We start from the raw sequence: 12,476 nt of genomic DNA on the forward strand, positions 1-12,476 counted from the left end.
GTGGTTATTGTTGGTACAGTGCCCAAACAAAATCTCACAGGAACCACAATTTTTGTGATATCAACATCAAATTTGGAACATAACTTGGTTAGACATATGGCTTTGATTTTATAGCAACTTTAGAGTGCAACATATTTTATAAAACATTTATTTTATATAAAAACTATAAACTTACAATAAACTTAAACTTCTATAACTTTTTTATACATTCTTGTTTTGAAATGCTTCACTTCAGCAATAATCTGCTATGTGTTTTCTTTAAAAAGAGACCGATCTTAGGTCTGTGTTCCAAAGTGTTCAGGAATTACAACCATGTTGTAACAAGCTTTGATAAACAAGAGTCCTGTTTTCAGTGAATAGGGTATATGTCGAATGTCACATGACCAAACCCGGAAAACAGGTCTCATTGCTTCCACTTTTTGGAGAATGTATTAATAGGAGTATTGAGTAATGGCAATATCAATGGCCTTTTAAGGTAATCAGTTAAATTAGCTGGCCGTTTTTATTGTTGACGTTTTATTTGACTTTTATATATAAATGTTTGTGAAAAGAATAAAATAAACAAACTTTTATATTTCAAACATATGTGATTGACATTGGTTATGGTCACCTTTAGTGTCTACTTTGAAGGCATCTTGAATAAAACAGCTTCATATTTAATAACCCCTATTTATACCCCCAAAGAGGCGACATATCCTGGGGAATACAAACATTAAAATCAAAAATAAGAGTCAAGTTTTGAAAAAAACAAAGCAAAACATGAAATTCTATTATTTGAGTCTCAGTAAGATGGAAAATTGCAATAAATTAATATTTGGATGTCTCTTTATGGTTTTGCCCTTTTAGGGTTAAGCAGAACAAGTTTTCAGCATAATAGTAACATGATAATGACAATAAGAAGAAATGCTTTTTGAGCACCAAATCAGCATATTACAATGATTTCTGAAGGCCCATATGACACTGAAGAATGACAATTCAACATTACCATCACAGGAATAAATTACATAGGGCTGGGTAAAAAAATATTGATTTCTCCATATTGATTCTTAAATCCCAAGAATTGAATAATCTAGCCTGTTTCCAGTTAATGAATGAAAATTGTAGCGCACTTACCATCCAATAAATCGCAATAAGCTTTGTGCTTTGTTACTTTTGATATGAAACCAAGTCTCAGTTTTCAAATTCTGTCCATTTTATCACAGTATTCAAACAATAAATGCTGTTTTGGTGCTGTTTATTGTGGAGTGACAGAGCGCCGTGGCGCCTCATTTTAAGAAAAGTTTATTCAGCACAAATAAACAAATGAACATCCGAAGATATGTTAAAAGAAAGACAATTTACCGAAATGCATATCCCGTCTCAAGTAATCGTTCAGTCAGTGTTTCAACCACGCAAAGACGTCTGAACAACAGCTTGTAAACTATCGTCACACTTACGTCCGAAAAAACATATTCGGTGACCAGTGTTAGTTTTAGAAAAATTAACTTTAGAGAGGAGCATTTTGCTAAATATATAATATATATAATTTTACTGTTCTTCAGTGTTTAATTTATGTTTTAATAAACACCCACCAAAACTTAATTGAGTATTATTTAAGTGTTTGTATACAAATCTGTTCATTTTAACATTCAATATTACAATCATGTACAACTGACTCTAATGTATATTTTACAGTATTAGTTTTGAGATTTTTTTCCTTGAGAAAATTTGGCATGTACTGTACCTGATATATATCCAAAATAAACAATATCGAATCGCAAGCTTGTGAATCAGAATCTAATCAAATTGTAAAATTTGTGACAAAACCCAGCCCTAATATATATATTCAATGTATAAATAACTCCACACAAATGTATATAACGTGACTATTTACACCAATAATGTATTCTTTTATAACTCAGTTAATTCTATTGTAGAAAAGTTTGATGATTATTTTATGACTGTAAATATCATAAAGTATTTAAATACATTAATATGCTACTACATGCATCTCTCTGATGCCAGCCTTAATTATTTTGGGTGGAATTAACAAGACTTTTTTTTCAGAAATGGAACATTGACTTTTCCAAAGGGCTGGTCCTTCTGTTTCCAATACCAGGGATCAGAGTCTGTCAGTAATCAATAGAAGGCCGTGACATTATAAAAGTAGAGCAGGCGTGTTGCAAATACGTCTGTCAGGGCAACTAAACTGACCACAGGCCGTTTTAGCTTTTCACATCCAACGTCAGTGCTCAGCATCTTGGCATGGAGAGACTATCAAAAGTTTGTTCTAGAGCCTTTGATTACAGTAGCGGGGTCCATGAGGTTGGGAAGGAGCTTTGCTGGAAAGGGATCTGTACCCACAAGCATTTAGATTCAGTCTGGTGCTGATGGACTCTTTTGTACGTCTGCAGTTTCAGAAGGAGCGCTTTAAGATTGACATGCCACATCGCTTCAAGACCCATAACTACATGAGCCCGACCTTCTGTGACCACTGTGGGAGTCTACTGTGGGGAATGGTCAAACAAGGCCTCAAGTGTGAAGGTAGGGAAGATGCTGTTTTGTTGATGGTTTTCTTATCTTTATCTTCTCTGTTAATACCTAATGCAACTAACTCTTTGTGCAGAATGTGCTATGAACATTCATCATAAATGCCAGACCAAGGTTGCCAACCTTTGCGGAATCAACCAGAAGCTCCTGGCTGAGGCTTTGACTCAAGTTAGCCTGGTAAGTGATTCAACCAGATGGCCTTGGCTTATTTTCAAAACATTTGCAGTAACATTTTTTGTTTTATAAACCAGTCAAAGGTTTTTGGACAGTGAGATTTTTAATGTTTTTTAAAGAAGTCTCTTCTGCTCACCAAGCCTGCATTTATTTGATTTAAAATACAGCAAAAGCAGTAATATTGTGAAATATTTTTACTAATTTAAGTGACTGCTTTCTGTTTGAATATATTTTAAAATGTAATTTATTCATGTGATCAAAGCTAAATTTTCAGCATCATTACTCCAGTCTTCAGTGTCATCATTCTATTTCATTCATTTTTATTAGTATCAATATTTAAAACAGTACATTTTTCAGGATTCTTTGATGAATAGAAAGATCCAAAGATCACCATTTATTTTTATATACAGTATACCATTCAAAAGCTTGGAGTACGTATATATATATATTTTTTTTTTTTTTGGAAAGAAATTATAGAAATGACTACTTTTATTTAACAAGGATGCATTTAATTGATTAAAAGTGATGTTAAAGATGTTTATGATGTTACAAAAGATAAATGCTGTTCTTCTAAACTTTCTATCAACAAAGAAACCTGAAAAAATTCTGCTGTTTTCAAAATATTTTTTATTTTGAGAATATTAGAATGATTTCTGAAAGATTATGTGACTGGAGTAATGGTACTAAAAATTCAGCATTGAAATCACAGAAATAAATTACATTTTCAAATATATTCAAATAAAAAGCAGTTATTTTAAAAAATAAAAATATTTCAGAATTTTACTGTTTTTGCTGTGCTTTGGATCCAATAAATGCAGGCTTGGTGAGCAGAAGAGACTTCTTTAAAAAACATTTGACTGGTAGTGTAGCACACTCCCAGAAATAAAGCTGACAAAATCTAACATGCTTTCTATTTCATTGATTGTGTTTAGAAATCTTCCACAAAGCGTCCAGATCCCACTCTGTCAGAAATTGGAATCTATCAAGCCATAGATAAAAACATGCCAGTGGACCCTAGTGGTGAGTTTGCATTACTGCATATTTCCTGCTGTATTATTGCTTCGCTTGGCTTTGATACCTTATATTAGATTAGCTTTTTTATTTTATTTTGACTGTAAATTGGCCCCAAAACATATTTAGACAATTATGTCACATTTAAAACTTTTATAAATTTTAATTTAATTAAATACAAGATATCAACGTGGCATCTTTTTGCAGCTGGTGTCACAGTTTTAGTGGATGTATAAAATCACTTCCCCTCAAATTCACTTTTTGTGGCCACTAATGAAAATGTAAAGAAAATGATCGTTTGTACATATTTTAAAACAGTTTTCATTTTTAATTTATATTATATTATATTTCATTTTTTGTTTTCATTTTAGCAATTTTAATGCGTTTTTGTCATTGTTTCATTTTTAATTTGTCGATAAAGTTTTTAGTTGTTTTTATTTCAGTTTTAGGATTTGGTGTTTTAGTAAAGTAGATTTATATATATTTATTTTCTTTTTTCAATTAACCTTTATTTATTGGTTCCACTTTATATTACGTGACCTTAACTACTATGTACTTACATTTAAATTAATAATTTGATACAGTGCACTTATTGTGTGCATACATGTATTTACATTGTATTTATATTTAAAAAATTACATCTGTTGACCCATCCCTTACACCTTAACCCACCTTTAAACCTACCCATACCACCAAACCAGTCCCTAACCTTACTCATATCCCACCTCAATTGCAGCAAAAGTGTTTTGCAATACAGTATAAACACATGATTGATGTGGGACCCAATCTGAAATAACAGAAATGTTTTAGTTTTATTTAGCTATTATAACCCTGTGTTTATTAATGTGGTGCATATTTGTGTTCATAAGTATTAGCAGAAGGCTCTCAGTATGGAAAACTATGGGACAATACGACCCCTAGCGCTCCCAGCAGCACCATCGCACACCGCATCTCCATGACCAACTTCGTGTTCCACAAGGTACTGGGTAAAGGCAGCTTTGGAAAGGTACGAAACACACAGAGATTTTTGCATTGTATTATTATGAAGTCCTGTCTTTAAACAATTCCCACGTTCTGTCAGGTGATGCTCGCTGAGCTCAAAGGAAAAGGGGAATATTTTGCTATAAAGGCCCTGAAGAAGGATGTGGTGCTTATGGATGATGACGTGGAGTGCACAATGGTGGAAAAAAGAGTGTTAGCATTAGCCTGGGAAAATCCTTTCCTCACACACCTCTACTGCACCTTTCAATCAAAGGTGAGCGTCCGTCCAAATACCATTAGTCTTGGGTAATACATTCAGTTGGTCAAAAGTGACATTGAAGGTGTTTCTGTTACAAATGTTTTTATTTTAGTGTTGCTAAAAGTTTAAGTGACTTAGAGATACTGATAAATATGGAATGTGGTCGTGCAAAGCGAAATCTTTTTCTGTCAAATGACGTAAAGCAATGGTTACAGCAAAGCAATTGCGGGAACAAAGCTTTGTTATCGCTACCGTAATGTATGCTGAAGAACTCGTTCACCCCGTTACACATGGTAGGTTTTTCCGTGACTGTCGGGATTCGATCATCACATCAGCCTGTATGGCATGTGTGAGAGACAGTGAGTTTGACATCAAACATTATGAGAATGGCAATGCTGTAAACAAAATAAAAGGTTGTCTGAGAGCACATGCTATATTGTTATATAACAGCTTTGAGGAAATGCTTTACTGCTTTACTGTCAGTGCAGTCCAGGAATGTACTGAGGGGAAAAACAAAAAAATACATAATACTATGTGAAATCGCTTTGTCATAAGCTTTGAGTTTCCTTGTTTGACAGGCTCACACGAAAATATAACCAAGTGTAATTTGCTTTAGAATGATGAAATGTGCAATCTCACTGTGTCTCAATAATGATAATGATCTGTGTGTTTATCAACAGGAGCACTTATTCTTTGTGATGGAGTATCTGAATGGAGGAGATCTGATGTTCCACATTCAGGATAAGGGCCGTTTTGATTTGTACAGAGCTACGTGAGTGAATAAATGATCTCAAAACAGTAGCATAGCTATATTTATCATCCTTAATCAGGAAATAATGATTTTTGTGAAAAAAAACAGCAAGAGTTATGGTCAAATCTGTGTTTTCTCACAGGTTTTATTCCGCTGAAATCATCTGTGGACTACAGTACCTCCACTCTAAAGGCATTATATACAGGTAAAATGAGTGTTCCTTTGAAGAAACTCTTATTTTGATTATTTTTATGATTTTTTCTACTTTATTCTTTTTTTATTGGGTCAGTGAGATTTTTTTTATTTAATAGTTTTATTATTTCAAATAAATGCTGTTCTTTTAAAGTTTTCTATTCATTAAGAAGCCCTAAAAAATGGTTTCATTATTGATTATAATAGGAAATGTATCTTGAGCACCAAAGCAACATATTAAAATGATTTCTGAAGGATCATTTTTGCAGAAAATTCAACTTTGCCATATTTTATGTTTTAAAATATATTTTCTCATGACATTCACTACCAGTCAAAATTTTTTTAATGTTTAACTGTATTTATTTGACTCAAAGTACAGAAAAAAAAACAGAAAAATTTGAAATATTTTTACTATTTAAAATAACTGCTTTCTATTTAAATATATTTTAAAATGTAATATATTCCTGTGGTCAAAGCTAAATTTTCAGCATCATTACTCCAGTCTTCAGTGCTTTGCTGTTTAAAAAATATATATATTATTATTATCAATATTTAAAACAGTTGAGTACTTTTCTTTCAGGATTGTTTGATGAATAGAAAGATCCAAAGATAAGCATTTATCTGGAATAAAACGCTTTTTTAACGTTATACACTATATCATTCAAAAGCTTGGTGTCAGTATAATTTTATTTATTTATTTAGTTTTTGGGACAGAAATTTTAGAACTTAATACTTTTATTTAGCAAGTATGCTTTTAAGTCAAAAGTGATGATAAAGACATTTCTAATGTTGCAATAGATTTCTATTTCAGATAAATTCTACTCAGCAGTTTTCAGCATAATAATAATAATAAATGTTTTTGAGTGGCAAATCAGAATATTAGAATGATTTCTGAAGGATCATGTGATGAGTAATAAAGCTTTGAAATCACAGGAATAAATTATATTTTAAAATATATTCAAATAGAAAACAGTTATTTTAAATAGTAAAAATATTTCAAAAATTGTACTGTTTTTTCTGTACTTTGGATCAAATAAATGCAGGCTTGGTGAGCAGAAGAGACTTCTTTAAAAACATTACAATATTACTGTTTTCAATTTTATATTTCAATTTTGTATGTATTTTTATATCATATACAAGTAATTTAGCAGAAATTGCCAAACAAAAAGTGCCATATGAATTACATTTCTCAAATGGACCTCATGTCTCTTTTTCTCTAATCAGAGATTTAAAGTTGGACAATGTGATGCTGGACAAGGATGGACATATTAAGATTGCAGACTTTGGGATGTGCAAAGAGAACATGCTTGGAGAAAACAGAGCAACCACGTTCTGTGGCACACCTGATTATATTGCTCCTGAGATCCTGCTGGGACAGAAATACAGTTTCTCTGTGGACTGGTGGTCGTTCGGCGTCCTGCTCTACGAGATGTTGATCGGCCAGTCGCCGTTCCAGGGCGACGATGAGGACGAGCTGTTCGAGTCGATCCGCATGGATGTACCTCATTACCCACGGTGGATTACCAAAGAGGCCAAAGACTTGCTGGAGAAAGTGAGTCTGATTTATTTTAATGAACGCTGTCAGTACTGATGCTTTATAGAGTCATTTACATTACCCTTGCAGTTGTCAAAAATCTGTGCCTTTTGCATTTTCACAGTTATTTGAGCGGGACCCGACCCGACGGCTTGGTGTTGTGGGAAATATCCGTGGACATGCCTTCTTCAAGACAATCAATTGGACCGCTCTGGAGAAACGAGAGGTGTCTCCCCCATTCAAGCCAAAAGTGGTATGATTCTGATTTTGATTTGATTTACTATTAATAATAGTTTTCCTGAACTCTTAAAGCTGAATTAAAATATCATTTTAAATGCTTCCCCAGCTGAAATAAAATAAAGCTAAACAGAAGTATAATAAAAATAAAAATGACAAACTTAAACTAAAATTAAAAAGAAAAATAAAATTATGAAAATAAACACGAATTTAAAATATTAACAAATAATTACACAAAAATTAACAAAAATTAAAATTTCTCACCCTCATGTCATTACAACTCCGTAAGAACACAAATTAAGATATTTTTGATGAAATCCAAGAGCAAGGTTGCCAGGTTTTCACAACAAAACCCGCCTAATTGCTATTCAGAATTACCCCAAAACTAGCCCAGTCACGTTTCAAGAGGGGTCCCTCGTTAAAAATCGTTCGGGGGGATTAAGTACACATTTTTTGTTGGGGTTCCCCTGGTAAATTCATATTTCAGGGGCTAAATATGACATTGTTAGGGCCGCTTTAACCCGCGGACATCAAAAAAACCCCTGCAGCAACAGTGTTAAAGTAGCCCAATTCTGCGGGAAAACTGCAGACTTGGCAACACTATCCGAGCGCTTTCTAATCCTGCATAGACAGTAACGCAACTGACACGTTTAAGGCTCAGAAAGAAAGTAAGGACATTGGCATCGACCTGCAGGGTCAGAAAGCTCTCGGATTTCATCAAAAATATCTTAATTTGTGTTCCAAAGATGAACGAAGGTCTTACGAGTAATTAATGACAGAATTTTTTGGGTGAACTATCACTTTAAGAGAGGTTTCACCTACATGCAATCATGTTATAATTGAATCTGATTCACTGCATGATCCAAAGTGTGATAATAAATGTAAATAATGCAACGCAAGGCAGAAGCAAAATATCTGTCATAAATGTTCAGCTAGTGTAGTGTTCATGACTGAAAACTTGTGAAAAAGTTAATGATAAACCAATAACCTTTGCCTTATGTGTACTCTAATGACATTACGCTAACAGGAAATCTGTCTTAAAGAGGTTGTGTCATGAGCAATTAACTTTTCCTCAGTCTGTTGAGATAGGAGTTGGGTTTACGACGGAAAAAATACCGTAACTTTAAGGAATCAAAACTTTCTTCACAGTCCAAGTGGGCCGTTTATTCAGTAAGTCACTGACGTCAGACTGATGAATAGATTGCCACATTTCCAGCATACGTCACCAGAGCGTATGATGTATTCGGAAACTTGACCCGCCCAGTCATGGTCGTATTCCGTCATACTAATATTCCTAAACTCCAGATCAACCAATGATAAAAGTCAAAAGTGGGGAAATCTTAAGCACCTTGTTTGTTTTTTCAGGGTCAGAAAGCTCTTGGATTTCATTAAAAATATCTTAATTTGTGTTCTGAAGACGAACAACAGTCTTACGGGATTGGAATGACATGAGAATGAGTAATTAGTAACAGAATTTTCATTTTTGGGTGGACTATCCCTTTAAGGATCACGTGACACTGAAGATTTCTTTCTGATGCCAAACGTTTTAACTGTTGACACTTTGAACACTTTGATCACCCATGTCACACCAGAAAAAAAATGAAGTAGGATATGACCCCTTTAACGATCTTGAAAGTGATTTCAGGAGTATTTTTTGACGTCTCTTCCTCTACTTGCAGAAATCCCCCAATGACTGTAGCAACTTTGACCGGGAGTTCCTCAGCGAGAAGCCCCGTCTTTCTCAAAGTGACAAGAACCTGATAGACTCCATGGACCAGACGGCCTTTGCTGGCTTCTCTTTCATTAACCCCAAAATGGAAACCATCATAGAAAAATAAGACATTTGCCCAACTCAAACCAGGAGCCAGGAGTTCAACCAGTGTTACACTTGTTATACTTTCTGGATGATCCAAATAGATAATGCTGTATTTATGTCTTCTTCAATCCAGTGATCAAAACTTTAAATCTGAAATGTATTTGATGATGTACTATATTTGTTACTGTAATATTCCTAACATAGATATGTATACATGCTCATATGATTAAAAAAAATACCCTTACTATCATCCACACATCTACACAGACAGACAAAAGGGATTCTAGAAACCTAAAAAATTTCTAGAAAGGAAAGGGACTGTGTATTGTAGTCTGTATAATACGCTGGGACTTTGCAATTTGATCTAATAGTGGCCTTCTTGACACTCTTGAATCCTCGTTTGCCCTCATACGTTTCATTCGTAGAGTCTCATACTAAGGTTCGTTTGTGGGATGATTTGGTGTTTATTTTTCTATCTATCTTTTCTTGTTGATCTGAAACAAGTTTTACATTATAAGTTGTAATTTTAAGAAGCTGATTTTCCCAGCGTGCACAAAATAGTGTTTTTTGTTTCACTATGGTTCTATAAATCTCGTGTAGGTGAACCTAAAACCTCTGCAATATGAAAACCTAGAAATATTAATGTCTTGCTCGACATATTGTTTATACATAGGGTTACTTTTATGGTACTGTATAGGTAGCGCATTGGTACATTGTATTGGTGGGTGGAGGATATATCTCCTGAGAAGGTGAGAGTATAAATATGTACTATTATTTAATGTTGGTATTTTAATATAGTATGATACTGTATATAACAATATATGTATATTGTTCTGAACTGTTGTTGTTGTTACTGGAGGTCATAATGTTCCTTTTTTTACTGATTTTACTCCTCGGAACTCAACACCATTAAAGGTTTCTTCGACTTGAATTATGACTTTGCTTTATTGTCCTTGCCCCTGGTGAAAAAAACAGCATATGCTGGTTAGGTAGGTTTTGATGCTGGTTTAAGCTGGTCCTTTGCTGGTTTATGCTGGTCCTTAGCTGGTTTAAGCTGGTCATTTGCTGGTTTTGAACCAGCAAAGGACCAGCTTAAACCAGCATCAAAAGATACCTACCAGCATATGCTGTTTTTTTCACCAGCGGCGTTTGTGCCTTCATCAAATTTTACCATAGCTTCTACAAAAGTCCCAATCTAAACTTTAAACATCCCATGAGGCTCAGAGACCCTTTTATTTTGATAACTTTGCTTAGGAACTGACAGGAAGACGTTTGTTCAGAGTATTTTGTGCTGAGCACAAACGCCCATCACATCTGCTTTAACTAATTTGAAAAGATTGAAACTACTGCCATCTAGCGGATATGGGTTTAAATGTCACGTTAAGCCTCGTTTGACCTAAAGATTACGGTCATTTTAGCAATTCAGATCGTTGCGTAACTAAATTTTATTTTGATGTTAAAGGGTTTAAAAAAAGTTATCGGTGTTTTTACACAGAGCTACCAACTATTATGAAAGTGCAGACTGTCTTGATTGCATGTGAACGTTTTTACATGGCGGGTGTGAACAGTCACATGACCAGAGCTGTTTAATTTCAGTTTGTCCCTTTGAAAGATGTCTGGGTCAGTGCTACATGAAAGGAAGCACGTCAAACATGTTATTATGTGGTGCATTAAAACATTTCAAAGATCTATTAATAACTATTCATAGTATGTGGCTATCTATTAAAATGGCTAAAAATCGTGGTCACAATATGTAAACATGTCAGTGGTCACGTTTGAGATCCCATTTTGAATAAAAGACTGATTCACATTATAAACTATAGATTTTAAGAGAATAACAAATGCATGTATTAATTGATTACCGCTTCCTTTTTGCCTCAATGTCCTGATAGAAATAGTAAAATATGCTACATTTTTAGTAAACACATACTTTAATTTCCACAACTATTTTCATATTTGTTTTCTTGGGTCTGACGAAAAATAGATGTATAGTGGTGCTTAAGATCCTAAAGATTTTATAGATCTTATAGAAATCTATAGATAGATAACTATAGATTTTAAAAGTAAAAACAAATATGCATGTATTATTTGATTATTGCAATTTCCTAAAGGAAATAATTAAATGTGCTACACTGTTAGGTCTTACTGTGTAGTTCCCAATAGCTATACTTATATAGTAGTATAATCATTTCCACAACTAATTAGTTTTCTCAGGTCATTCATGATGAAAAATACATGTAAACATGTAAGTGGTCACATGTGGGGAACCCATTTTGAATAAAAGACTGATTAATTCACATTTTAAAACTATAGACTTCAAAGTAAAAACAAATGCATGTATTATTTGATAACCGCGTCCTTTTTTGCCACAATTTCATGATAGAAATAATAAAATATGTTACATTTTTGATACAACTTTCTGGTCTTATTCTGTTTAGTTCCCAGTAGTTATACTTATATAGAAGTAAACTTTAATTTCCACAACTGATTAGTTTTCTGGGTCATTCATGATAAAAAAAAAAATACATGTAAACATGTCAGTGGTCACATGTTTGACGAGTAGAAAGCCCATTTTGAATAAAATACTGATTGATTCACATTTTAAAACTATAGATTTTAAAGTAAAAACAAATAGGCCCCTTTTTATTGCTTCCTTTTTGCCACAATTTCATGATAGAAAATAATAAAATACGTGACATTTTTGTTACAACTTTCTGGTCTTACTCTCTATAGTTCCCAGTTGTTATACTTATATAGTAGTAAACCTTTGACCAGTGGGAAACCCAAAACTGACTGATTCACATTATAAAGCTATAGATTTCAAAGTAAAAACAAATAGGCCCATTTTTATTGCTTCCTTTTTGCCACAATTTCATGATGGAAATAATAAAATATGCTACATTTCTGATACAACTTTCTGGTTTTACTCTCTATAGTTTTCAGTAGTTATACGTCTATTTAATTTCCACAACTTCATGATGAAAAATGCACT

At 33.4% G+C, this 12,476-nt stretch overlaps 1 protein-coding gene across 1 annotated transcript in view; it reads left to right on the forward strand.

Moving 5' to 3' along the window:
- Positions 1 to 10,415, forward strand: part of prkcdb (protein kinase C, delta b) — a 30,470-nt gene extending 20,055 nt beyond the window's left edge. Inside the window, exons 7-16 of the mRNA XM_051123016.1 lie at positions 2,394 to 2,523; positions 2,606 to 2,706; positions 3,636 to 3,723; positions 4,584 to 4,720; positions 4,796 to 4,969; positions 5,635 to 5,726; positions 5,848 to 5,910; positions 7,122 to 7,449; positions 7,556 to 7,684; positions 9,348 to 10,415. Coding sequence (XP_050978973.1) covers positions 2,394 to 2,523; positions 2,606 to 2,706; positions 3,636 to 3,723; positions 4,584 to 4,720; positions 4,796 to 4,969; positions 5,635 to 5,726; positions 5,848 to 5,910; positions 7,122 to 7,449; positions 7,556 to 7,684; positions 9,348 to 9,506 — 1,401 coding nt within the window. The 3' untranslated portion in view covers positions 9,507 to 10,415. The remainder of the gene's footprint in view (positions 1 to 2,393; positions 2,524 to 2,605; positions 2,707 to 3,635; positions 3,724 to 4,583; positions 4,721 to 4,795; positions 4,970 to 5,634; positions 5,727 to 5,847; positions 5,911 to 7,121; positions 7,450 to 7,555; positions 7,685 to 9,347) is intronic.
- The last annotated feature ends 2,061 nt before the right edge of the window (positions 10,416 to 12,476 follow it).

This window comes from Labeo rohita, chromosome 11 (assembly GCF_022985175.1).
Source record: "Labeo rohita strain BAU-BD-2019 chromosome 11, IGBB_LRoh.1.0, whole genome shotgun sequence".
Taxonomy (NCBI): Eukaryota; Metazoa; Chordata; class Actinopteri; order Cypriniformes; family Cyprinidae; genus Labeo; species Labeo rohita.